This window comes from Phytophthora cinnamomi (genome assembly GCF_018691715.1).
Source record: "Phytophthora cinnamomi strain GKB4 chromosome Unknown Contig37, whole genome shotgun sequence".
NCBI classification, from domain to species: Eukaryota; Oomycota; class Peronosporomycetes; order Peronosporales; family Peronosporaceae; genus Phytophthora; species Phytophthora cinnamomi.
The window spans coordinates 1,144,431-1,170,498 of record NW_027150970.1 but is presented as its reverse complement, the minus strand read 5'-3'; the positions used below and the strand labels follow the sequence as shown (position 1 = coordinate 1,170,498).

Sequence of the window (26,068 nt, the reverse complement as noted above, 5' to 3'; positions counted from 1 at the left end):
CAACACCGGCTTCTTCCAAGTTGCGCAAAATGCATCCAATTTTTGCTACGCTTCAACGTAGGGAGTAATTGAAGAACAAGAGCGAGAAAAAACTGCTAAGATATGAAGGAAAAAAAAACACCCGACGACCTCATGAGAAGTCTTCCTGATGTTTGTAGCTGCGTAGTACTAACAATCCTAAGTACTTCTACTAACAGCATAATCACTCAGTACTATCTCTAAGTAGTAAAGTATTAATACTAATACATGTGCCGGTGCATCCAAAACTCAGGCGGCTAGTTTTGCAAGACTGGGGTCGTATCTTCGTTCGCAAGAGGGCGCATAAGCCGAAAAGATCCCGCTTCTCTCATTTCCGCATCGGCTCCGTGGTGCGCAAGTGGCTTCTTCGTCGTGGACACCGAGCAAAGAGCGAGAATGTTGGTCGCGTCGCGCTTGAAGACGGCCGCGGCGCTGTGCGCGCTCTTGGCGGTGGCGGCGCTGCAGCCCGGCGCCGTATCCGGCGACGCCGTCGTGGCCGCCGAGCCCGCCGACGTCGTGTCCATGGACATGCCGCCCGAGGGCGAGGACAACTCGCACGACGAGCCACAGCCGGCGGACCCCACGCCCGCGCCTGAGGCCCCCACGGACGCGCCTACGGACGCGCCCACGCCCGTGTCGACGCCGGTCCCGGGCCCGCACGACACGCCCGAGACACCCGACTACGAGTGGTACTGGAAGCACGGCGAGGCCTCCATGTTCTCGCAGGACAGCCCCGTGTTCAAGACGTTCAAGCCCAACGACACGGACCAGACGTGCTCCCAGGATACGCACGCCACGCCCTTCAACAAGCAGGTGCGCGGCGTGAACCTCGGCGGCTGGCTCGTGCTGGAGCCGTGGATCACCCCCACGCTCTTCTACCAGTTCCTCAACACGCAGCAGCGCTTCGGAGACAAGGCGCCCGAGAAGACGGCCATGGACCTCTACACCTTCTGCACGTCGCTCGGCAAGGAGGAAGCCAACCGTCAGCTGCGCGTCCACTACGACAACTGGGTCTCGGAGAAGGACATCGCCGCCCTGGCCGCTGCAGGCATCAACTCCATGCGCGTGCCCGTGGGCGACTGGATGTTCAACCCGTACGAACCCTACAGTGGCTGCACGGACGGCGCCCTCGAGGCGCTCGACCGCGTGGCGGACCTTGCTGTCCAGTACGACATCGAGATCCTGCTCGACATTCACGGCCTCATCGGCTCGCAGAACGGCTTCGACAACAGTGGCAAGTCCTCGTCCGTCAAGTGGACGTCCATTGCCAGCACGCAACCCGTGGGAACCACCACGTTCGAGCACTGGCCCATCCGCCAGGCCGAGTGGGCAGGCACCTTCGATGTGGAGACCCACAACTACACCAGCATCAACTACGCCAACCTGAACCACTCCATCGTGGCTGTGGAGGCTATCATCAACCGCTACAAGGGCCACAAGGCCATCATCGGCCTCGAACCGGTGAATGAGCCGTGGGAGCTCACCCCCATTGAGGTGCTGAAGGAGTACTACTGGAAGTCGTATAAGCGTGTGAAGGCACTTGCTCCTACCTGGAAGTTCGTCATCCACGACTCGTTCCGCTTCGGCCTGTCGTTCTGGGCTGATTTCCTGAAGGGTTGCCCCGATATCGCTCTGGACACGCACATCTACCAGGCATGGAACCCGCCTGGAACGATTGCGGATTTCTTCTCCAACGCCTGCCAGCAGAAGTACGTGATCTCCGACATGGAGAACGCTATGATGCCTGTCATTGTTGGTGAGTGGTCGATCGGCACGGACAACTGTGCTATGTGGCTGAATGGCTTCAACGACAACCTGCCCGGCTTCCCCAAGGTGCAGTGCACCATGGTGGACTGCCCGATCAACAGCACGTACCTCGGTGAGGATTTCCCGGGCACTCCACTTGACCAGACCAAGCCGATCCAGGGTCCGTACGGCACTGGTATGTCTGGCCCGTCCTTTGGCAAGTGCCCCGTTACCAGTGACAATTCGTTCGACCAGCCGGATGACGCCGCATTGACCAGGTCGCTGACTCTGAAGAAGCTGAACGCTTTCGCCGTGGGTCACGGCTGGTACTTCTGGAACTTCAAGACGGAGTTTGCCACGAAGTGGAGCTTCTTGGACCTGGTGCGTCTGGGCATGTTCCCGAAGAATGTGTCAGACTACCACGAGAGCGAGGGTGTGGAATCGGCCTGCAGGAAGGAAGACAGGGGTGAGTTTGTCTGCCGTGCCAAGCGTGGCGTCCAGGAGTTCGAGCTCAAGAGTGGCCTCGCGTTTGCGTGCAACTTCCCGGAAATCGATTGCAAGGACATCAAGAAGCGTTTCCTTACCCTGGAGGAGCAGTGCGACTGGGCGTTCAACCAGTACTGGCACCTCAACCGCGAAAAGGGTGCGACGTGCGATTTCGGTGGTGCTGCCCACCTGCTGAACGTTCCGGGATCTGCTCCTACCCAGCTGCCTGCCGCGGTGCCCGCCCCAACGCCCGAGAAGATCAAGGAAGAGAAACCGGGTCACTTGCTCGTGTCGGTGGCCAAGTGGAGTATTGCTGCCATCTTGGGCTTCGTTGCTCTGGCCTTCGCGGCGGTCGCTGCTGCGATTTTCGCTGTGGTGCGTTGGCGCCAGAACCGCATGCGCCGCCAATACTCGCCGATTGGCAGCCGCGTGTAAGTAGATCAACTCGCAGCTCGTATGTAGTGCTTGCCCGATTCGTGAAAGCGAATTTTATTTTTCGACAGCTAGAAAGTTATTCGCTCGCAGGGTTGAGCAACATGAGCATCGTAGGGAGACACGTATGGTGTGGGAGGTCTGTAACATCGACCTAATGCAATTGAAGTTACAGATGCAATGAAAACCAAGAAGTGATCAAAACAAACTCGCATTCGTTAGGAGCCTTTCAACCTGAACCTTGGTTACTCCAGAGCTTACTCGGCGCGCTGCGCGTTAGTAAGTGGAGCCGATGTCGCCCACGCGAATGTTCATGAACTTGACGGTGGCATCCGGGTGCTGTGCTTCAACTTCCGCAGGGCGACCACCCGACGTCGGGCACGTACCGCGCTTGACTCCGGGCTTGGACGAGTCCGCTTCAGCAGGGTAGCTGCTGTCAAGCCAGAGACAGTAGGCGGCGTGATCCGACCACAGGCTCATGGCGAGCGTCATACCGTTCGCCATTTGCTTGCCCATGCGCGCTAGCCCGCCCTTCGCGGCATGGTCGTTCTGATCGCCGAAGACCTTCTTGGACGTCTCACACATCGAGTCGGTGATGGAGTTGGCACCGTTCAGGCCAGGCCAGACGCTGCCCGGTGTCGCTACGACACGATCGTCCTGCTTGAACAAGCGTCGGATCTCCACGAGGTCACCGGTAGCAGTGTTGTCGCTAGTCAAAAACTGCGTGATGATCGTGAACTTGCGCGTGGAGTCGATGGTGAACTGCGAACCGGGGCCGTAGAAGGTCTGGTTCCCCATCCGGAACGGGTTGAAGTCGCAGCCATCCTTGTCACACACGCCCTTGTAGCGATTGCCGTCACCGGAGCCGCAATTTTCTGGGCTCGAGCAGCGCGTCTGTCCCTCCGGCGTGCACGGGTGCGAGGTGAATGCGTTGCTCACACTGTTGGCCTCCCAAATATCGAGTTCGGCGCAGCAGGCACCGTATTTGCCACCACCGGAGTTTTCGCTCGTGGCACCCCAGTCCAACGTATTGGCTTCGCCGTTGATGAACTTGATGTCGTGGGGACACTGTGCATCGCAGTAGCCCGTGCCGTAGTTCGACCCAGCCTTGTTGGTAGGGAAGCGGCCGGTGCCACCGTCAGCGTCCATCTCGACGAAGTAAAGCGCGCCATTGAGTCCGCAAGGTAGCTTCGAGACGTCCACGTCGAGAGTGAACTCTTGGTTCAGCAGCTTGAACTGCTTGTACTTGGAGCCCGTTGCATCGAGGAGGTACACGCGAGAGCCGACGTTTGTGCCATACTGGGTTTGCGTGACCAGCTTGAGCTGCAACTCATCGGCGGAAGTCGTGATGCCGTAGGTGCCTTGGTAGTCGGCGCCTTCGAGAGCGCAATTTTGGGCACACGCCTCCGGACTCGAGCACAGCGTGGCGTCCCACTGGTTCCCAGTGTAGCAGTTCTTGTAGTCGCCGACTTGGTGCAGCCAGCGCCAGTTGGCATCCAGCACAATCGATGTGGCATCAGTCACGCAGCCGCCAGCCTTGGAACATTGTTTGGACACAAGGGAGGGGTGCACTTCAGGAGTGCTGGTTCCGACCTGCTGGGCAGGTACCTGGAGCACAGCCATCGACACAACGGCGGCCACGAGCGCGAATACAGAGGTCGAGGGCTTCATCGGTCGGTTTTGGCTTGATCAAATGCTTGGAGTGAAGCTGCAGTCGGTGGAGCTGGCAGATTGAAAAGTGAGCATGGAAATGGAGTCTGACTGAGTGTGCTTGCCACGTTCGTGGAGTGGCCGAAGAGCGCAATGCGGACGAACTCAGATTGAGATGACGTAGACCAGTTCCTTGACACACGCTGAGATCGCAAGGTACTGGCGTACTTCTCAGTCTTCAGCGCCAATGTTGTATTTGGTCAATCGTCAGCTTCACGCGATACAGGTCAATGCCTTGACAATCCGTTCTAGGTGGTTGATCAATTGAAGTAGATGGCACTTCCGTGGCGATTACTTTCGGACAGCGCACGGAGCCCACCTCAGCCTCACACACTTGAAACAAGTGGGCAAAAAATCACCACTTCGCTTTGCGGTACTCAGATTCCTACCACCAGCGGAAGTCCAACGACTTTGGATCGGCCCAAGTTGAAGCGGCACACGTCACAGATTTCATGGTGTGTGGTCCACAGGTCAATAACATCAGCACATTATGGTATACTCGATCGAAGTGTAAAATTGATTGGGCCGCTGGCTGGCGGACGCGCGGCAGGCAGCAGCTCAGTCATTCTCCGTTTTCCGGGCGCTAGAGCAAAAAGTGCTCTTGGTAGCTGTCGTATACGACCAGCAGCTCCTTGCTGTTGCACCTCACAGAAGTTCACTTGGTTCTCCGTCTGAGCTGTTCTTTTTTCTGGTGCGAAAGCCACATTGGCTCGCCTGCTTTCACGCCGCGCCTCACTCCTCCGTGGCCGGTGTGCAACAATTGCGAGCCGACATCCCCGAACTCAACTCAGAATATCAATAGCAGTAGATGTCCTAAAAGTAGATGTGTGCTAGCTAGTTACCTGTAGCACCTCACAGAAGGCGGCTTGGTCTTCCCGTCAGAGACCGTCTTTTTCGGTGCGAGAGGAACATGGGCCCGCCTGCTTTCATGTCGAATCAGAGCTCCGTGGTCGACGTGCAACACTTGCGTGCCGAAATGCCCTACTCAGACTGCATGGGCTGCATTTCCGTAGCTGGCTGCAGCTAATTCGCCTGTCAATAATAAGCACAGGCGTCAAACTCTGACCACAAAGATAGGGCCCTTGGCCGAAGTACGTGGCAGTTTTGGGAACACTTGTCGTAGATAGAATGAAACGTATCTTCAGAGATCAATCGGGCGCAGGGCATCACGCCCGCCCTCTTCATTGCTACGCCCAGCTCCACGCCGCTAGACAGCCCTCTTGCGGGCACCATCCTTCTCTACTACTACCACCGTAGCGTATTGGAGCCGATCTCTGTGTCTGTCTGGCTCTGGGTTGGTCTAATTGGCAGCCACAGCGTCAGCACGCGTCTGCTCGAGCGGCGAGGCCTTGAGCTGCACGAACAGCTGCCGCATCCGGGAGACGTCCTCCTCGTCCTCGGGCGTCTTCTTGGCGGGCACGGCCACGGGCTTGGGGTCCTGCTTCTTCGCGTCCTTCTTGTTGTTGAGCGCGTCCAGCTTCTTCTTGCGGCTCGTCTCCAGGTCCACGAGCGTCACCACGCGCTCCCACGGGTTCTCGTTCTGCAGATCGGCCACCATCTTCTCGAGCGTGGCCTGCTCGAACACGCGGTTGGACTGCATCTTGGACTCCTTGATGCGCTGGCGCTCGGCCACGAACTGGGCCATGTCCTCCTCGGCCTTGGCCTTGCACTCCACGGCCACCTTCTCCTGCTCCTGCGCCTTCAGCGCGATCTTCTCCTCGTACTCGCGCATAAACTTACTGGTAACATCAGCAACGAAAGAATAAAACCAACGTCAGCAACTAGCTCTAATTAAATCCCCCCCTCTGCAACTCCCCACGCCGCTGCGCAACGTACGTGAGCTCGTTGTCCTCCTCCACGACGGGGATCTGGGCGGGGATCTCCATGGGGGCAGGCACCTCGGCCTGGAAGTCGGCGGCGGGCGTCTCTACGGGCTGCTCCTGGGCGGCGAAGTCCATGGGCTGATAGCTCTCCGTCTGCTCCTGGTACGAGTGCTCCTGGTACGCCTGCTCCTCGAACGTGCCGTTGCTCGCGGCCTCCGTGGGCTCCACCTCGTAGAAGCTGCCGCATCATAGAGTAAAAATGAGTAAATTCCGGATCTAGAATTTGGTTTTGGATTCCGATCTTCCTGCTGCACGCACTCTCCGGTGTTGTCCGAGGGCGGCGCGAAGTCCGAGATCTCGGCGGGCACGTCGCCCTCCACGGGCTGGCTGTCTCCGAACGGGTCCATGCTGTCTCTGTGTCTGCTCTAGCGAGGCGCTCTGGCGGGGCTGCGGCCGTTCGGTCGCGCGCGGTCGAGATTTCGGCTTTGGCTCCCCCCTCCGTGCTGCTGAAACGACGGGGCATACTCAGGCCAAGTCAGAAGGTGGTGTACGCCACCTCACTCTTCTACAAGGTTTTATCAGCGCTTCAAATTGAGGTTTTACAAAAATAACGTGGCTCACATAAACACTATTCTAGGACGACGTTCAACCTAGTGTGGCGCACATTTGCGCGAATCGACTGGTGGCTAGCGTTTGGAGCCGCCGCGGGAGACCCTCAAGCGAGACGAAAGCGCCGCCACAGTAGGAAAACCAAGCCAATCCGACGCCAAAATGGTCAAGCAGAAAAACCACACCGCCCGTAACAACACGGTGAAGGCTCACCGCAACGGTATCAAGAAGCCGAAGAACCACCGCTTCCACTCCACGCGCGGCGTACGTCCCCGCCGCCAACCTGGTTCAGAGACGCAGGACAGTGAACTGACCTAGGACATCTCCTCCTCTTCCTTGCACAGCTGGACCCCAAGTTCCTGCGCAACCAGCACTGGGCCAAGAAGTTCGACAAGAAGCACCGCAACCGCAAGAACAAGGACAAGGTGCGTGCGCCTCCCTTCGCCGGAAGGGTTGAATCAGGTGGCTTATCAGTCGTGGATGGTGTTTCAATGATACAGGAGGAATAAGTTAAGCGCCATGGACACTAGTCGACGGAGAGTTTCTCCTTCCTGCGGGCTACTCTCCCAGTGAACGCCAGTGCTCGGTTTTGGCCGGGGGTGGAAGAAAATGGAGCGCTTTTCCTTCCTTTTCCTTCTTCTGTTGGCTGAGCCTGAGCTCGGGGGATGAGTGGCGAGTTAGGGTCGGTCGTGGTTGATTGGGGCGCGATGCGGACGGGCACGGGGGCACAGGATTCTGCATCGTCGTGTTCCGAGGCGTCGCGTCTTCGCTTGGAAAACCGAAAATGCAGTAAAGCAGAGGGGGAATGGCTGTTCCTCTCTCTCTTTCGTTTGCATCGAACGCTCGCTGGGACTTCTATTGTTTGTGGATGACAGGGCTACGGGACGCGTGTGAGGCAGCAAAATACAGGCATAAGCAGCATTGACAGGAGTACTTAGGTGTGTGGCGGTGTGAAGAGTGGACTGGGCGAGTCGCGAGAACGGAGATGACGATCCAATCAAATTATCTACATTCTCCGAACCAAAGCGTGAGCATGGAAAACAACACACGGATCCGTTCTTAAGACAGCCCAGTGCACTCAAGAGTTTGATGCACCGAAATTGCACGGATGCGTGTTTGCGGACTTGGATGAAGAAGATGATGATTTCCAAATCTTATCTACATTTTCTGAAGCTGCTTCAAGCTGCTTTATGAAGACTACTTTCGGCGTGATTCTTCATCCAGGTTTCTTTTGTAGTAGTAGTAGTGTAGCCAAATGCAGCAGTTTTTAATGAAAAGATTTCTATTTGAATTCAACACCTTGAGTCAAACGAACTATCCTATTCCTTGGTTGCGACATCTTCGCTCGACTTGTCCTCCGTGGTCTCGTCCTTCTTGTCTTCCGCTTCAGCCAAGGCATCCTTGACTGCGTCATCCTCCTTCTTGTCCGCCTTGCCATCCTTGTCTCCCTTCTTGGCTGTCTGCTGGCCAGGGACGGGCGGGTCAATGATCGAGCGCACGTTGTACTTCTTGAAGCGGTGGAAGTCCGTCAAGATGCTGAATCCGCACGTGTTGCGGAACACCTCGATCAGCAAGACCGAGCGGGGCGTCGTCAGGTTCACCTTGGTCTTGTCCTCCCCGACCAGCTCCACGAGCCCGTTGATGACGTCCATGCTGTTGAGGTTGGTGCAGTTGCGGCGCTTGAACTCCACCGCGAACTCGAGCGGTTCGTCCGTGCCCGCAGCCTTCTGCTCCTCCTTGAAGGCTTCCAGGTGGGTCTTGATCATGGGGGCTGCGAGCTCCTTAATGGCCTCGACACTAGAATAGCCCACCTTCTCCAGCGGGATCATCCTCATGATGAACCTGGAAGCAAAGTCCTTGGTGCACTCCACCTGCTCAAAGATCTTGGACAGCAGTGCCGTGGGGGACACGTTGTCGTCCTTGAACTGGATGAGAATGGCGCCCTTAACGCCCGTGTCCAGCGGCGTGAACCTGCCAGTCTGGCGGCTCTTGGCCTGCGTCTGCAGCGCCGCGATCTCCTCCTGCAGTTTCTTCTGCACGGAGTCGGCTCCTTCCTCCTCCGCAGCCTCCTCCGTCCCCTGGTCCTTCTTGTCCTCCTCCGCCACCGGGAAGAACTTGTCGGCCGCCTCGTTGAGGATGTTGAGGGCGTCGCTCACGCTCTGGCGCTCCTTGGTCTTGTCGCACGTCACCAGCACCGCGCCGTGGCCCTTGGCCGTGGCGGCAGCACCCAGCGCGCCCTTGTGCCGCTTGTTATTGCCGTCGCGGCCGCCCATCCACTGCTTCTTGCGCTTGTCGCCTCCTCCTTCACGTCCCATGGTCACCACCCAGCGTCACCTTCGATAATGACCCCAGCACTGCTCATCGTCTATTTTCAACGAATCAGCGTGCTGGAAATCGATTTTCCACTCAAATTCTGCCAATCATAGCGTCGCAAGGTATTGGACGTCAATGCTTGGGCGTCATTCCCGCATCGAAGAGCTCCGCTAAGCACTAAGCATGGCGACCACGGCGCTGGCGGACCACGTGCTGCTGCTGGGCTCGAGCCAGGAGAACGAGCTGCTTGTGGCCGACGCGTCCACCGGCGGCCAGTTGTACTGCTTCAAGAACTGCCGCTCGGCGCTCAATGGCGTGCACCCGGTGCCCCGCACCGACCACTTGGTGGCCGTGCAGGAGGGCAAGCTGGCGCTCAACCTCTGGAACTGGGGCAAGGACATGCCCGTGTGGAAGTGCCACGTGGCCGAGAAGATGGGCCCCGTGACGTCCTCGAGCTGCGGCAACTTTCTGTTCGCTGGAGCGGAGTCGGGCAAAGTCTACGTGTGGGATGTCAAGACCGGCGAGCTGGTGACGGTGTTCGACGCCCACTACAAGCGCGTGTCAGCGCTGGCGCTCACGTCGGACGACTCGCACCTGGTCACGGCCGGAGAGGACGCGCTGGTGCACGCCTGGAGGCTGGTGGACTTGCTGGACGAACCGGACGCTGCGTCGAGCTTCCAGCAGGGAGTGACGCCAGTGGTGAGCTTCACGGACCACGTGCTGCCGGTCACCTCGCTGCACGTAGGTCGCGGTGGCGTCAACGCCCGCATCTACACGTCGTCGTTGGACCGCACCTGCAAGATTTGGTCGCTCAGCTCATCGCAGTGTCTGTACAGTGTGTCGTGCCCGTCGTACGTCAACGCGTGCATCGCCGACCCCATGGAGCAGCGGCTTTTCATGGGATGCGGCAATGGACAGATCTACGCATTGGACTTGAACGCTGCAGCGACGGCAGCCACCACTGCTACGGCACGCGTTGCCAGTGTATCGACGGGTCCAGCTTCTGCCAGCGGTGCCAATGCTTCGCCGTGGGGCCCGGAGGCTTTGCTGCCGGATTCGTTTGAAGGCCACGAAACCAGCGTAACCACATTGCAGATTCACGCCAGCGGTGCGTTCCTTGTGTCGGGAGACGAGAGCGGCGCTGTGCACGTGTGGGATAGTCTGAGCCGCCAGTCGCTGCGCAACATCAAGTTGTTCAAGGGCAAAGTTACCGCCTTGGTGCTGCTTCCTCGGCCGCGACACCTCTTCCGCCAGGCGAAGGCGGCGTTCACCATGGAGAGCGAGGACCCCGATGACATGCTGGCCACGCCGCTGCCTGTCGCCCCACTCAAGAAATATATGAACGCCACCAACGACAACTAGATAGCACCATTGTAGTCATTCAACAGCGAAGCCATGCTGAGTGTGTGGCGCATCATGGAAAAATAGACCTTGCATTCTACATGAACTTGTCTTGTGCTTTATTTCTAGCTTTTCATTTCCGCGTATATTTCCGTCCTGGGACGTGGCGGAGAATGAGTGAGCGAATGAATACCTTGGCATACCTGGAAGCAAAAGCTCAAGGCGACAAGCTGCCACGCTAGACTAGTTGATCAATTGGTTGCAATGATGGACGATGGTACGCTGAGAGAGCCGCAGCCCACGGGCGAGTTTGAGGAGGTATCGACGCCCAAGCTCCAGGAGCGGATGGACAAGGCCACGCAAGACCAGGTTCGTGAAGATATCGGTTAGTCGAGTTGTACGGGTAGCTAAACGAGCTCGTATGACCGCAGGAGCGGCAACTTGATGCCATTTACTCGGGCGTGAAGAGGCTCCACCAAGCGGCTGACGCAACGAACGAGGAGGTCATTTCGCAAAACGCCATGCTGGACCACGTCAGCGTGCAAGTGAGTGATACGGACCAAGTCGTGCAGCAACAAACGAAGGCAGCTCGCAAGGTTGTGAAAGCGCACCGCAAACTAGGCTGCTACTACGTGATCATCTTCTTGCTGCTGGTGGCGCTGCTCATCGTTATCTTCATCTGAACAATTGACTTGCTTCCGAGAACTTTTAATGCAAACGAAAGAGGAGATTGAGGAATGACAACCAATTGGTTGCGAATGCTTAACATTAGTTTCTGAATACCATTGCAGTCTTCTTTGGTGCTACGTTGGCTACGTGGGTTGGACAGAGCATTGTGGTGGGCAAAGCAGCAGGAAGACGCTTCTCAGCACAATGAAAGAGCGGCAGCTCTATCTCTGCCGGGGCTCAAACAGCCTCAGCACCCAGCGGAAGACCGAGCGAGATCTAGTCGAAACGAAGACGGCAGAACCCGCCGCTTAGTAGCGGTAGGTCTCCGGCTTGAAGGGGCCCGTGGGCTTGACGCCAATGTACTCGGCCTGCTCGTCCGAGAGCACGGTGAGCTGGGCGCCCAGGTTGTCGAGGTGCAGACGAGCGACCTTCTCGTCGAGCTCCTTGGGCAGCACGTAGACCTTGCCGGTGGCGTACTTGCCGGAGTCGCGCTCCTTCCAGAGCTCGATCTGAGCCAGGGTCTGGTTCGTGAACGAGTTGGACATGACGAACGAGGGGTGGCCCGTGGCGCAGCCCAGGTTGAGCAGGCGGCCCTCGGCCAGGATGATGACAGCGTGGCCGTCCTCGAAGATGAAGCGGTCCACCTGGGGCTTGATGTTCTGGCGCTTGGCGATCTTGGTCACGCCAGCCATGTCGATCTCGTTGTCGAAGTGGCCGATGTTGCCCACAATGGCGTTGTTCTTCATCTTGGCCATGTCGGTGGCCATGATGATGTCCTTGTTGCCCGTCGTGGTGATGAAGATGTCGGCCTCGGACACCACAGTGTCGAGACGCACGACCTGGAAGCCCTCCATGCAGGCCTGCAGGGCGCAGATGGGGTCAACCTCCGTGACGTACACGACGGAGCCGGCGGCCTTCATGGCCTGGGCGCAGCCCTTGCCGACGTCGCCGAAGCCGCAGATGACGACGCGCTTGCCCGCAAGCATCACGTCCGTGGCGCGCATGATGCCATCAGGCAGCGAGTGGCGGCAGCCGTACAGGTTGTCGAACTTGGACTTGGTGACCGAGTCGTTCGACGTTGATGGCGGGGAACAGCAGCGTGCCGTTCTTCTCCATCTGGTAGAGGCGGTGCACGCCCGTCGTGGTCTCCTCCGAGACGCCCTTGCAGCGCTGCGCGATCTGCGTCCACTTCTTGGGGTTCGTCTTGAGCGTGCGCGCGATGATGTTGAGCACGCACTTCATCTCGGCGTTGTCCGTGGACTCCGGGTCGGGCACGGCGCCGTTCTCGGCGAAGGCCTTCTCGGCCTTGAAGCCCTCGTGGATCAGCAGCGTCATGTCGCCGCCGTCGTCCACGATGATGTCCGGGCCGTCGCCCTTGCCGTCGTCCGAGGGCCACGTGATGGCGTTCAGCGTGCACTCCCAGTACTCCTCGAGGGTCTCGCCCTTCCAGGCGAACACGGCGGCCGAGTTGTCGCGCGCGATGGCGGCGGCCGCGTGGTCCTGCGTCGAGAAGATGTTGCACGAGCACCAGCGCATGTCGCCGCCCAGCGCCTTGAGCGTCTCGATCAGCACGGCCGTCTGGATCGTCATGTGCAGCGAGCCAGCCACGCGCGCGCCCTTGAGCGGCTGCGACGGGCCGAACTCCTTGCGGCTCTGCATCAGGCCGGGCATCTCGATCTCCGCGATCTCGATCTCCTTGCGGCCGAAGTCAGCCAGCGAAATGTCCGCCACGCGGTAGTCTCCGAGCGAAGCCATGGTTCAGTGAAGAAGAAGGGGAAGGGGTGAGGGGTGCTTGGGCTTCTAGGCGCGAATTCCGAAGTGAGCGCTAGGGGCGACAAGAGGCAACAGGATTGGACGCAGTCAAGGCGCCGGAGGAGAGCGCTACACCACCCGTTAGAGAGCGTAGACGGAGTATCCATATATGCGATTCGATAGTTCCTTTGAATAGTGGATATTTTTGATCTTAGAAGCACTGTTATTTGAAGTAAATATGTACAGAACTACCTTCATACAACGATCCCCGTGAAAATCATTATGTATGATAGTAACGTTGATTGGAAGGTATACGGATAAAGTGATCTTACCAGATGGCTACACTTCGCAACTGAGCCGTGAAACAGTTGTTGCGTGGATGAACCAGATTCCTGCACTGCCGTCGCGCGCAATATTCCTCCGACGGCGATGGCGAACGTGAACGATGCCCTTATGCGTCGCGGCAAAATCGGAGGGGGCAACTCCGCCGCTAAGCGCAAGCGCAGCAACAAGAGCTCCAGCGGCGACGACTTTACCGGCAAGAAGTCCAGGAGCTCCGCAATGGCTTCGTGGCTGTCGCCTGCGGTCCCTAGCAAAACCGTCAAGCCGACGATCACGCCGGATCCGAAAGCTGCAGCGTCCTCAAAGGCTCACGACGCACTGCTGTCTCCGAGCAAAGCGCGTCCTTCTACGCAGTCCTACATTGATGTAGGCCAGCGCAGCTTCGGCAAACAAGTCACCTGCCCTACGTGCGGGCTGCTCTACACAGCTGGAGAGGAAGAGGACGAGAAGGAGCATCAACAATTCTGCAAGCAGATGAAACGAGGAATCACTTTCTCCAAGTGGAAGACGGAGAGGGTGCTGAGGAGCTTTCCGGACACCGGCGCGAGGATCCTGGAAATCCGAGGAGACGACCCTACCTCCCACGTGAAGAAGCTGCTGGAGATTAAGACCGTGCTGGATGACGCGTTGGGCTTCGTCGAAGAAGAGGCGTTCTTGCGACGCAGCCACTTTGTGTACATTCAAAACCACAAAGTGGTCGGGTGCGTCAACACAGAGCGCATCGCGGAAGCCTTTACATTAGACAAGAGCGCGACGAATTTAGTTACCCAGACAAACTCCGACGAAGAGGGCTCAGTAGGTGTGGAAGGTGCGGTGACTGCATCTGCGGCCTCGCAGCCCGCCGTTGTTGGTATTTGCCAGTTCTGGGTGCACCCTTCGATGCGCAGGAAGAGCATTGCCACCCGAATGGTGGACGTCGTGCGCGAAAAGTCAATCTACGGCATGCGCGTAGCCAAGAGCCTCATTGCCTTCGCACAACCGACCCGCAACGGTCTTCTATTCGCACAAAAGTACATGGCTCCGAGCGAGGTTCTTATTTATTGAGATCGTGATAATGCAAGTACAGTACAGGGAACGTCGTATTGAATCTGCTCTCTCGTCCAATCACAAAACTACTCGCACCAAAATGGCACCAAATCCCCACAGTCTCCGCTTCGTGAACGTTGATGCGTGGGACCCGTCCTCCCCTGAATGGCATCGACTGTTGCGCCAGCTCCCTGCGCACGAGCAGCAGCAGGTGACGCGCTTCGTGTTCGCGAAGGACCAGAAGCTGGCGCTGGCCAGTCGCTTGCTTCAGCGGAAGCTCATCCACGAGCTGTTCGGCGTCGACTACGACACCATCGACATTGCACGCACTCCCGAGGTGAGTCTCACTCGGTTCTGTTCGTGACAATACTGCTTGTTGTGTGGCTCACGTGTGTTGCTTCTTAATAGAATAAGCCATACTGGAAGCGTTCGTCGGAGAGCCCTGCCCCTCCATCGTGGAACTACAATGTCTCTCACCATGGCACCGTCGTGGCAATTGCCAGTGATTCTCGTGCTCTAGTGGGGGTGGACGTTGTCCGGCTCACAGATCGTCCTAAGCGAAAGACGTCGGTGGAGGAGTTCTTCGGAGCTTTTGCTGATCACTTTAACCCTGGGGAGTGGAAATACATCCGTGAGATCGAGGACGAAAATGAACAATACAGTCGATTTTATCGACTTTGGTCGCTGAAGGAGGCGTACATCAAGGCGGTGGGCATCGGGCTGGGATTTTCATTGCTGCGAGCCGAGTTCGCCCGCGTAGATTCGACCGGGGAGGACCACTGGGAACTCTTTCTGGACGGACGGAGGGCTGGCGAATGGCGATTCACACGCGCCCAAATCGATGCAGTGCACCTGGCGAGCGTTGCATACGGACCATTCTCGGCAGCGTGGAAACCCGAAGCAACTTCCCTGTTCTCAAATACTAGATCGCTTACGGATGCGCAGAGTGCCGATGTTGCTGGCGAGAGTGAAGACAAGGTCGAATGGCGGGAATGGAGACTACATGATTTTCTTCGTTAGCGCCAGACTAACGATGCCAATACAAAATGATCGGGGCATTTGTGTGGGTGATATGCATCCCATGGAGCTGCGAGACCGAGGTGCTTGTGCAACATAGACGACGGAGCGCAATGAGGCAAATGAAGTGCTGGCGGCAATAGCCTCTGAAGGTGCGAAGTCAAGCGAATGAAGTGACGCCAAAGATTTTTACCATGCACAAAGTTCATTCTACACGTTCCAATTCCCTAATCGGAATCGCTTCGTAAGAAACGGTTCAGCGATCAGCATATCCATCTCTAGGACAAAACATGAGTATGGTGTTTGCTGAGTTGCGTCCGGCGTCAGTGTCGGAGTGCCTGGTCTCGCGAGTGTCGGCGTCGGTCTGGGCAACGGCGGCGTGAACGTCGGCGCCAACGTGCTGGGCCTCGGTGCGAACATCGGAGTGGGTGTGCCGGGCCTCGGCCATCCGTACGGCGCGCCTGTGAACAGCTACAATGCCCCTCCGCCCGCTGTGAACAGCTACAACGCTGCCCCCGTCTACCCGAACAACGGGGCGCCCGCTACTGTCGTGAACAGCGCCCCTACAGCGGCAACGACTACGACCTCCGGCGCCAACGGCGCGTCCACTGCGAATGCCAACGCGAACGCCGGCAACAATAGTCCGTACTCGAGCAAGACCGTCACCGTCACGAACGGAGACGGAACGTCGAAAACTGCGTCCGTGTCGAACGGTAATGGCGCAGCGACTGGTGGTGCGTCGGCGAGCGCCAGTGCGAGCGCCACTGCGAGTGCGTTTGCTAGGGCCACGGCTGGCACGTCGTCTCAGAAGACGTACCGCCAGCTTCGCTCGGTGGAATGAGCGAGTTCATTGTCCTCAGCGTCTGTGGAGGGGTGAGGTGAGGTGAGGTGAGGCGAGGCGAGGTGAGGCGAGGTGAGGCGAGGCGAGGCGAGACAGCTCTGGGTAAGCAGCGCAGCAAAGAGCTTGGTGTATCTGGGCAGCTTCGAATCGCCCCTCCACGAGAGCCTCCTGTCGTTGGCGTTTCCGTGCTTGTCTTGTGTGTAGTCTATAGCGTAAGCAGTAAAAAGGTCGAATGCAATCGGTGTTTTGTCTGAGACTAGGTTGCTCGCAGTGCTGTCGTTCGAGCGTGCATCTGGGTGAACAAGTCCGGCAGGTACGAAGTAGATGCTGGTGTTTGTAGGCACGAGGTCGGTGAGTGTCGTGCTCGTTGCGTCCGGCGTTAATCTAATCAACTCGTTGGATGGGACCTCCTGATTGGTCCAGTGAACTTCAACAAAGTGCATACAAACGATAGTATAAAGTGATAGGATACAAACTCGAAATCGAGGAACCAAGCTGAGCCGAGCCGAGGCAGCGGTCAGATACCTCCCACCCACGTGGCGCCCAGCATCTCCACGGCACACATCACACAGCACGACTGAGACTCGATGCACTATACGAAACGAACGAGCAAACCGAGCTTCGTACATGTAGTGGAAAAGCGAATAAGAAAGTGGTCGGTAAAGTACGAGCTGGGCGAGTGGCTGAACCGTGGGGAGCCAGCACGCAATCTCGACCATTCGCAGATTGGCACGCCAGAGCTCAGAGCTCCAACGACCAGGCCAAGAAGCAAAGAACATCGACCGAGCCCAGGGCTCCACGAAGACGCAGCCAGGCTGCCAGTGAAGAATTTTATGGCTGTCATTTCCTCTCGTCCGTCTCCGCCAGGGCGGACCAATCCCTCTGCGGCCTCGGTTCGTCGCTGCCACAGTCGCACCGTGAGGCTCGAATGCCCCGACGAACTCGCAGGCGTCTGGGACGGCCCTGTGTACGCAACTTTGGGTCGTGACCCTGTCAACAAGCGTCCGGCCATCGACACGCCGTTTCTCGACCCGGACGACAGCATCCAGCGGCCTGCCTGGCAGGCCACTTTGACGATCCTCCGACATGACCAGCGACTGCAAGACTTACCTGCCCCGTTACGAGATCATGTCGACGCCGTACACTTCATCCCGCACTGGCGGTTGACCGAGCCCCAGCGCGACCTCAAGGCCGAGCTCCTGGAGCGGCCCCTGCTATCTGTCTTCCGGTTCGTCCGGTTCTCCACGTACTTCCTCGCGTCGCCGCGTTGCGACACCAAGTTCGTTCGAGTGACGTCAGACGTCTATCTCTGTGGCCAAGTTATTGCCTACTCCGCCGCCTCGCGCATGAGTCTCGTGGACGACACGGACTTACTCATTGAGCCTAGCTCCGGATTCGTATGCCACGTGGCCATTCGCCACTACGCCGACGAGCTCCGCCGCGTTGTGGCAATTCCGCTTGAGGACGTGCGAGTCTGCCATATCAGCCAGACTGAATATCTGTTGGGATACTACCACCTACTAACCGTAGGCATGGCTCCTTATGGTTTCGATGCTGTTTGGGCGGAAATCGACCTGCCACCCGGACAACCCGCCTCTGAGGCGGTTAAGCGTATTACGTCAGACTTGGTCGTGCCAGGCACGCCTTCCTTATCCACTGTGGACTCGAGCCCCCGGTCGGTTGCGTACATCACCCCTCGGGGCGAGAAGACGGCATCAACGATTGTGGCTTATATCCAGGACAAAAAGCTTCCGCCGCCTATGGCTGAGGACGGCGCCGTCGCCGGGATCGACTCGCCCCCTCCGGTTCTTCCGCTCCTCAGCCGCGAAGACGCCATACTTACTCCGTCAGACGTGTTTGGGGTGCTGACCAGGTCGCATCCAACTGGGCCTGCATCCCCGGCTGCGGATGCTGTTAACCTGGCGCCACCGGCTTCGGACCCTGGGTCCTTACCAGCGTCTTCGCCTACGGCTTCGGGGATTCGGGCTGACGATCCTGTGATCCTGCGATTATTCGCCCAACAGGCACAGCTGCTGCAGCAAGTGAACATATTGTCAGCTTCCGTCATTCAACGTTCCAGCCAGGCTGGAAGCGCGCTACCCCTACCGCCTTGCCGGGGTGCCGAGCACGTATCCGCTGCTATTCCTTCCGGCCATCCTCGTCCAAGTTCCCGGTCGGGCGACCAGTCCCGACGCTCTCGCAGTCGATCTCGTTCGGTGCGCCAGGCGCACCGCTATCAATACTACGGATCTCCCCCTACGCGCCAGGCGCGCTCTCCGAGTCCATACGACCGCTTCATCCCACGCCAGGCGCGCTCTCCGAGTCCATACGACCGCTTCATCCCACGCCAGGCGTGGCAGCGTTCGCGTTCTCGATCCCGTGGTCGTCGTCGCCGTTCTCGTTCTCGGAGCTCGCGTCGTCGCAACCGGTCTGGCAGCCCGCCACGTCGGTCTCGCTCGCGAAGTCCGCGCCGTCATTCCCGGTCTCGCGATAGGTCCCCACGGACCTCACGACCGACCGGCAATGCCTTGTTTCGTCCTACTGATCGTGGAGCCCAAGTTCATGCCATCGCTCGCGTCGGCCCGCGGTCTGGGGGCCCCCATCCAGGTAACGATGATTCCTTTGATCGGTTCGAAGCCATGAGTCCACACGACAGGGTCTGTTTCATGCTACAACATGAGCGTTCTCGGGGTCGATACCGGGTGACCAAAGTCACCATCAAGATGCTGTACGCCGTCGACTTTACCAGTCGCCCCTTCAATCACTTCCTGTCCTCTGAGGACCCGACGTCCTACCGGCAAGACCGTACCGTCCTGCATGACGACGGTCAGTGGGGTGGGCCTGAGCCTCCCCCACGCTTCCAGATCCGCCAGGTGGCTCAACTCCATTCTGTGCTGTGGATGCCGCCACAGAGTGGTACCCTCCCGACGTCGTTGCGGTGTTTCGGGCCGTACACACCCATGCTATCTACGACGTGCCAGGCACTGCACCGCTGCAGGAAGTTCATGCCATGTGCAATTTGTACCAAGCTGTCTTCCGCCAGCTCTTTGAGGACATCCTCCACGGGACCCCGAGCCGGGACTTGGAGGACCGTGCGCGTCGCATGCTCAGCCGCGATTCCCCGGAGTATCTTCGCTTTGTTGCGCGTGTGCTCAGCGATGCAGTCCACCGCGCCCTACTTCGGCAGCCGGGGCAGGGCACGGCGACCCAGCGGACCCAGCGCCAGGCGCTACCCCGCAACCGACCGCCCACCATTCGAGCCCCAGGGAGCCAACGTGCACAGCCGTCGGTGATCCCTCTCGCGACCCGGAATCTGATTCCACTGGAGGGCGGAACCCAAGTTTGTCTGCGTTTTCAAGTCGTGAAGGGCTGCACCTTCCCTCGGTGCCCACATGTTCACCAGCTTCGGACGCTTCCTCCCGAAGTTCTGCAGTGGGTAACGGCTCATCACGGCGAACTCAAGTCGGGCCACCCCCAACATTCGTGACGGCACGGGGGCGGTCACCGAGTCGGTCTTAGTTTATCCAGCGATAATCTGAACTGCGACCTTCCGTTTTCGCCCCTGGTTGCCGACGCGTCAGACGCGTGGCTTACTGCCCCACGATCACTTACCCTGGGTGCGCCTGGCGCAATACCCCATCTGGCGTCGGACGCCTCCGTTCCTGACCCTGCCGCTTTGGCCTCGCCTGCGTCTGACGCACCGCCAGTCCTTATCGGCAAGCCAAGCGTGTGTCCGACGATTGCCGCAGGAGCTATTGTCTCGTCATCTGCGCCAGGCGCCTTTCCTGCGAGGTTCCCGCCGTCCGACGTCTTGCGTTTGGATACAGTTCCAATGAAGCTGTGTGCGTCTGACGCACATACCGCGGCCTCCCGTACGCCTGGCGTTCCTCTCATTCCGGTGCTGACGCCGGGTGGTCCACATCCTGTATTGCCAGAGGCACCTGGTGCTCTTCCTGTGATGTCGTCGATGTCTGACGTCCTTCGTTCTGGCACAGTCCCAATGGATGTGTGTGCGTCTGACGCACATACAGGGTCCTCCGGTGCATCATGTACCCTACCTCTGATGTCTTCGGCGTTCGACGCCTCTGCCCACTACACCCACGATAATCACGGGTGGCCACCTCGTCGCGGCCTTCGACGGGGGCTGTCGCCCACGGACGGGCGGAAGCGCCTACGCTTGGTGTGTGTGGTCGGCTTTCCATGAGCTTCTCCAGTGGGAGGCTCATACATTCGGCGACGTCCAGACCAACAACGCAATGGATGCTCAGGGCCTCCTTTCGTGTCTCCGGTGGCTGCGACCGCACAGTCACACCGCCAACGTCCATGTGTTCGGTGATTTGGATCTCATCGTGGGCCAGGCCCTCATGCAGTCTGACTGCAAGGCTTCGCATCTCCGCCCGTACGTTGCTGCTATTCGATCCTTGGGGGCGGTATTGTCCCTCACTTACTTGCGGCACGTACGGCGGGAGTTTAACGCCGCGGCTGACGCTCTGTGTAACTGGATCATATGGATACCGTCCCCCCTGGGGTGGACGACCACATCCGCGGCGAGGTCTGGCCTGACCAGCTCCAGCCCACTCTGGCTCACAGCCCGGCTACCCTCTGCTCCCTTTCGGCTGGGACCGTGACGGACTGTGGTGCTCACTCGCGGGCGACCTGGTCGCTGGTGAATTTCGAACTCCATTCGCTCAGACACCTCATTCGAAGACGATTTGTCCCACGGTGGCCAGATCGTCCAGTACACGACCCAGGGCGTGATCGACCAGCGCCGAGCCACATCTACACGTCCGTCCGGGACCTGAAGTCCGTGTTCGATCTCGACATCTCTTGCTCTTGTGTCGTGAACGGAGTCCCCGCTGCGTCCCAGCGGATGTCTTCGACACACTGCGATCTACCGCCAGGCGGTTTAACATCCCGTTTCCTACGGATTCGGCGTTCTTGGCAGCTGGTTCTTCGCCGTTGTCTATCCCTCTCGCTGATGCTGGCATCCTGGATGCCCTCATCGCGGTTCCCCAATTGGGAATTACTGGGACATTGCGCGTATTTAGAGGTCAGACCTCCGACGACCCTCGACCGAACAAAGCGCTCCGCCCATGGCTCTATCAAGTCCACTTGGCCACGTATCCTCAGCTCCGGCTCCTATGTGCCATCGCCACCGATGGCGTCGTTCCTCCATGGACCAACTCCACCGCACGGCGTGGGGTGCGACCCCTTCCGGATAACTATGGAGGTGCCGAGGCCGGTGCGGAAGTGGTCGTCGACAAGCTCCTCACTGACTACTACAAGGGACGCTGCTTGGTCGCCACTCTATCGGCGCTTCAGTTGGACCCAGGGTTCCATTCCAGATCGTTTGCTCTAGTGCCCAAGAAGGACATACCTCTCCACCTCGACGGTCGTATCATCCATGACTTATCGGCGCCGCCTGGCGGCTCGGTCAATGACCAGACCAATTCCGCAGCATCCCCTGACGCTACTTGGGATCCATTTGATTCTATCGCTCAACGTGTGCGCGATCTTCATCGCCGGTACCCTGGGTACGCTATCTACGCCATGGTCGCGGATATCGCCGACGCATTCCACCATGTCCCCGTTCATGCTGATCACGCGTCCGCCATTGGGGGAAGAATGCCGCGTTCCAACCATGGCATAGTATCGGGCATGGCCGTCTTCGGGTGGACGTCATCCCCGGGCTTCTTCGCGGTGTTTGGCAAAAGCTGTCAGACACTACCAGCGCACTGGCACATCAAGCGTTCTCGATTACTCGGAACTGTTTTGGATATTCCAGTGGGTGGACGACATCGTCCTCATCGAAGTCGACATCGGCAACCGCCTTCAGAAGGCAGAACAACGTCTCCGAGACGGTGTCAAACTCGTGTTCGGATCAGCAGGCTGGCATGAAGGGAAGTTCACGACCTGGTCGCGATGCTTCCACGCAGTCGGCATTGACTGGGACATTCCCAACGAGCTCATCTCGGTTCCTCAGAGGAAGATCCAGAAAATGCGCAGGACATTGGACGACATCGCCAGGCGAAAGTTCGTGACAATGAAACAACTGGACAGCCTGGTTGGAGTCCTGCGGCATGTCATCAGTTTCATCCCGATCACAAAGCCTTTCATCCAGCGTTTGGTGGCCATCCAAACAAGATGCCGGAGACGTCACAAGGCCGGTGTACCAATGCTGGAGACCCTTCAGAAGGACATCCAGTGGTGGAGAGAGCTAGCCTTCCAAAACGAGTTCGCCGGGATCCCCATGGAACTGTTCGAACGCAGAGCGCACATCGACGACGTCTGGCTGGTGCAGATACATCAAAACGGCCTAGCGATCTCAAGTATGGTTCTCAGATAACGTCTCCTGATCACCTGCACCGATACCGTAGTGGACGATGTAGAAGTAACCCGTGCGATCACAAGGGTAACCAAGGAATGGGGACCAGGTCTCACCACCAAGGACGCCTGGCGGCATGTTACTATCCACAGCGAGTCCCGCTGGGTCACGCGACTCATCGACAGGATGAACTGTCCTTCACCTGAAGGGCAGGAACATTTGCGCCAGTGCGCCCTGAGCCAGGCTCGTTATCGGATTCACCTTTCGACTCACACGTTCTGCAGAACCATGGAGCAGACCCCAAAGTGTGATGTACATACTAGTACTAACCAGTGTTACTACGATGAACAGATCGCGAGCGCCGGCGAAGGATCGAGGACAAGACAACACAGCTCAAGGAGGCTGCAATTGCCAAAGGGACCCTCGGACGATACAGCAAGAACTTCAAGTTTTGGGAGTCGTTCTGCAACGACTTCGGTTTTCCTGTGTGGATCGACGAGCTGCCCAGGGCACAACAAGCCAGGATGGTCGGACTGTTCGCCGGGTGGTGCGCCTCAGAGGGGCACAACAAGTCCAGGACAGGCAACAAGTACCAGACCTTCGACGGAAAAATGGCAGCGGTGGCATTCGCGCACAAGGCAGTCCGGAACGCCAGACTCGATTACCGTGATCCGGAATTTGAGCTCATCGCTCAAGGGTACAAACGCTCAAACAGTCAAGTAGATCGGAAGCAGCCAGTTACTACACCAATGCTGCTCGAGATGCGAAATCGACTAGGGTCTTTGGATGAACAAGGGCGCCTCCTGTGGGGATCAATCGTGCTAGCGTTCTTCTTCCTCGATAGAAGCTCAGAGCTTTGGGGACCAGTATCAGTGGACAACTCAACAGGCAACAACAGAACACACTGCGTCAAGGCTGACAACGTGATCCTACGAAACAGACAAGGTGACCAAGTAAGCCCCAGGGGCGACGACGTCCATTCGGTGGAGGTTCTCTTCGAATCTCACAAAGGCGACCGGGCTGCTCAAGGAGTGGTCGTACGACATTACCGCTCAGAGCACCAGGTGCTGTGCCCAGTGGTAGCGACGCAAGAGTGCCTCCAGATACGAGAGAACTGGATGGCAGCAAGCGTGGCCCTGGGCCCATATCTCACATCCACCTCACGGCGAGGGACCATCAAGAAGACGACCGTGGCGAACCTCATCAAGGAAGCGGCAAGAGGCTTAGGCTTATCACCTCAAGGCTACTCCTGTCATTCATTGCGAATAGGAGGTGCATGCGCACTTCTGGCGGCAGGGAAGAGTGACCTGGTCATTCAACTAATGGGAAGGTGGTCCAGCTGGTGCTTCACAGTGTACACCCGTTTACAACCTGGCATGCTCCGAGATGCGGCAAGAAGCATGATCACGGCCTCGACATGGGAGCACAACGAGACCAATCACGATGCGCTCGAGGGGGAACTCCAGCGAGCCTAACTCTCCAAGCTAATCAAGTCTACTTGCCCCATGAAGTGATGATCGAAGGAGGAAAGTGGTCGGTTAAGTACGAGCTGGGCGAGTGGCTGAACCGTGGGTTTTCGAACCGAGCCAGCACGCAATCTCGACCATTCGCAGATTGGCACGCCAGAGCTCAGAGCTCCAACGACCAGGCCAAGAAGCAAAGAACATCGACCGAGCCCAGGGCTCCACGAAGACGCAGCCAGGCTGCCAGTGAAGAATTTTTTTCATTCTTCTCGTCTTCACGAGACTTGATTAGCGGCTCAAGTAGAAGTCCTTCTAGGACGGGTTTTCCCCCTTTGATAAGGTTTTATCCCGTGGTAGGACTTAGGATTGGAACTCCAGCGAGCCTAACTCTCCAAGCTAATCAAGTCTACTTGCCCCATGAAGTGATGATCGAAGGAGGAAAGCGGAGAAAGCGTAGAGAAAGGGGAGGGTTAACGTAACAACTGCTCCGCGCGGAGACACAAAGTCGTGACTCCAGCCGGATGACGTCGAGCCTTGAGCAGGTGTCGTTCTTGGGGTCAATGACGGTCAAGGACGTACACCACATGCCTGACGGCTCTTCCGGATCTTTGCAAAACATCCATGCAGCCCCCTCCCCCTTCCGTAGTGTAGGTGGTGCAGTACTGCGCACAGTATGTCTACGCTGCCATCACCTGGCCGCTCAACTCGCCGCTATGCACCAGCATCTGTGTGAAGGTGGTGACCGTGGTGACCCCACCGGTGCCGGTACACTAGCACTTTATCCGTTGCGTGGAGGAATTTGGGGGAGGGCGGCTGAAAGAGAAATGCCGTTCCCCGCAGTTCAGGCAGATGGAGGCCACGTGGCCTCCACAGCTGCCCTACATCTGCCTTTATATTAGATTAACTATTTGCATACAATATCCTAGTCTGATACTATACCTTCTCGTATCCGGTCATCCGGATACACTCACCCCCCTTCCAAGAAGACATTCTCGGATCTTCATCGCGGGTCGTCGTCACTGGCTGTCCCCGCCGTTGCTGCCGCCTGGACCTCCACTGCTGGTCCTCGGTGTCTGGATGTCAACCCGTCACTGCTTGGCCGTCTACCCGTTGCTGCTGTGCTGGAGTTCGTCGCTGCCGTGGCTTGGAATTCGTCGGGGGCTGGGTCGTCCTCTGGTGCTGAGAGTGCTGTGGCCGGCCCCGCGTCTGATGGAGACCTCCGCTACTGCTGCTCGGTCCACGCCTTCGGCCTCGGGCTCCTCGTCGTGCGCTTCTCCGCCCGCTGCGTCGCCTGCAGTGGCGTTCGCTGAGTCGACCGCCGAGCCAAGCGCCGCCGCGCTGGCGTCGTCCGTCGAATCACTGCTCCCTGTCGCGCCTTCTGTGGCCGTGCTGCCATCGCTGCCGGCTACCGTGCCGCCTGCCACGTCTTCTACTGAAGATGCCGAGCGTGCTGACCGCGCCGCTGCGCGTGCTGATCGAGATGAAGCCGTCGCTGTCGTTCACAGTGTTGCTGTGCCTTCGGAGAGTACCATTCCTGATAATACAGTGCGCCCCGTGACCACTGTTTCTGACGTATTGAACGCCTCGACGTTGTTGAACGCCGCGAACTCCCAGCCTCGGACACTATTGAGCGCCTTGCTCTGACCATACCCGATGATGTCACTCTCGCCATGGACGAGTTGGTGCATGCTGTGGAGTCCTCAGTGGTGCCGTTGCTAGGTGCGCATGCATCTTCACCAAGTTCGCAGGAAACATCGCTAAGTTCGCATGAATCGCCACAAACTGTCGTGATGGTTGATCCCACAAGTGTTGATGCCGACTCCTGTTCGGGTTTGTTTGATGCGTCGTCTGGTCAGCGCAGATTGAAGAGGCTCTGTCGCGCTGGAGAGCCTCCGTTGTGGCACCCGCCGCTACCACCGGTTCCCGCAACGAATCCTCATCTTGGGTGGAAAAACTATTACAAGCCAGGAGAGTCTTTCGATCGCAATAAGACGTACCTGCTTCGCCACCTTCACGACGTGTAGGGGGATCCCCGTCATCGCTGCTACCTCGTGCAATGGAGTGGCAAGCCCCACCAGTTATCCTGGGTGTGGATGGAAAATCTGGTGGACTACCCAGAGCTTACCAGACAAGTCGATGAGTGGAAAGAATCCGG

At 58.2% G+C, this 26,068-nt stretch overlaps 11 protein-coding genes across 11 annotated transcripts; 6 read left to right on the top strand and 5 right to left on the bottom strand.

The window, feature by feature from the left end:
- Nucleotides 1-414: 414 nt before the first annotated feature.
- On the top strand, nt 415-2,685 carry IUM83_11925 (putative glucan 1,3-beta-glucosidase; the record flags this gene model as incomplete). Its single annotated transcript, XM_067936517.1, has 1 exon — nt 415-2,685. One exon carries the CDS (start codon nt 415-417, stop codon nt 2,683-2,685), a length of 2,271 nt encoding a protein of 756 aa, XP_067792243.1.
- Nucleotides 2,686-2,958: 273 nt separating this feature from the next.
- IUM83_11924 (putative glycosyl hydrolase family 7 protein) lies at nt 2,959-4,353 on the bottom strand (the record flags this gene model as incomplete). The annotated part of the gene is made up of 1 exon (XM_067936516.1): nt 2,959-4,353. The coding sequence occupies one exon, from the start codon at nt 4,351-4,353 to the stop codon at nt 2,959-2,961; it is 1,395 nt and encodes a 464-aa protein (XP_067792244.1).
- Nucleotides 4,354-5,692: 1,339 nt separating this feature from the next.
- Nucleotides 5,693-6,622, bottom strand: IUM83_11923 (clathrin light chain; the record flags this gene model as incomplete). Its single annotated transcript, XM_067936515.1, has 3 exons — nt 5,693-6,131; nt 6,229-6,453; nt 6,534-6,622. The coding sequence occupies 3 exons, from the start codon at nt 6,620-6,622 to the stop codon at nt 5,693-5,695; spliced, it is 753 nt and encodes a 250-aa protein (XP_067792245.1).
- Nucleotides 6,623-8,143: 1,521 nt separating this feature from the next.
- IUM83_11922 (Trna acetyltransferase) lies at nt 8,144-9,139 on the bottom strand (the record flags this gene model as incomplete). Its single annotated transcript, XM_067936514.1, has 1 exon — nt 8,144-9,139. One exon carries the CDS (start codon nt 9,137-9,139, stop codon nt 8,144-8,146), a length of 996 nt encoding a protein of 331 aa, XP_067792246.1.
- A 181-nt stretch (nt 9,140-9,320) lies between these two features.
- Nucleotides 9,321-10,499, top strand: IUM83_11921 (putative WD domain-containing protein; the record flags this gene model as incomplete). The annotated part of the gene is made up of 1 exon (XM_067936513.1): nt 9,321-10,499. One exon carries the CDS (start codon nt 9,321-9,323, stop codon nt 10,497-10,499), a length of 1,179 nt encoding a protein of 392 aa, XP_067792176.1.
- A 243-nt stretch (nt 10,500-10,742) lies between these two features.
- IUM83_11920 (ubiquitin extension protein) lies at nt 10,743-11,161 on the top strand (the record flags this gene model as incomplete). Its single annotated transcript, XM_067936512.1, has 2 exons — nt 10,743-10,847; nt 10,910-11,161. 2 exons carry the CDS (start codon nt 10,743-10,745, stop codon nt 11,159-11,161), a joined length of 357 nt encoding a protein of 118 aa, XP_067792247.1.
- Nucleotides 11,162-11,455: 294 nt separating this feature from the next.
- Nucleotides 11,456-12,133, bottom strand: IUM83_11919 (Adenosylhomocysteinase; the record flags this gene model as incomplete). The annotated part of the gene is made up of 1 exon (XM_067936511.1): nt 11,456-12,133. The coding sequence occupies one exon, from the start codon at nt 12,131-12,133 to the stop codon at nt 11,456-11,458; it is 678 nt and encodes a 225-aa protein (XP_067792150.1).
- Nucleotides 12,134-12,158: 25 nt separating this feature from the next.
- Nucleotides 12,159-12,902, bottom strand: IUM83_11918 (Adenosylhomocysteinase; the record flags this gene model as incomplete). The annotated part of the gene is made up of 1 exon (XM_067936510.1): nt 12,159-12,902. One exon carries the CDS (start codon nt 12,900-12,902, stop codon nt 12,159-12,161), a length of 744 nt encoding a protein of 247 aa, XP_067792149.1.
- A 426-nt stretch (nt 12,903-13,328) lies between these two features.
- IUM83_11917 (putative N-acetyltransferase) lies at nt 13,329-14,285 on the top strand (the record flags this gene model as incomplete). Its single annotated transcript, XM_067936509.1, has 1 exon — nt 13,329-14,285. One exon carries the CDS (start codon nt 13,329-13,331, stop codon nt 14,283-14,285), a length of 957 nt encoding a protein of 318 aa, XP_067792220.1.
- Nucleotides 14,286-14,367: 82 nt separating this feature from the next.
- On the top strand, nt 14,368-16,125 carry IUM83_11916 (L-aminoadipate-semialdehyde dehydrogenase-phosphopantetheinyl transferase; the record flags this gene model as incomplete). The annotated part of the gene is made up of 3 exons (XM_067936508.1): nt 14,368-14,604; nt 14,676-15,013; nt 15,612-16,125. The coding sequence occupies 3 exons, from the start codon at nt 14,368-14,370 to the stop codon at nt 16,123-16,125; spliced, it is 1,089 nt and encodes a 362-aa protein (XP_067792151.1).
- An 8,997-nt stretch (nt 16,126-25,122) lies between these two features.
- On the top strand, nt 25,123-25,557 carry IUM83_11915 (uncharacterized protein; the record flags this gene model as incomplete). Its single annotated transcript, XM_067936507.1, has 1 exon — nt 25,123-25,557. The coding sequence occupies one exon, from the start codon at nt 25,123-25,125 to the stop codon at nt 25,555-25,557; it is 435 nt and encodes a 144-aa protein (XP_067792240.1).
- Nucleotides 25,558-26,068: the final 511 nt, after the last annotated feature.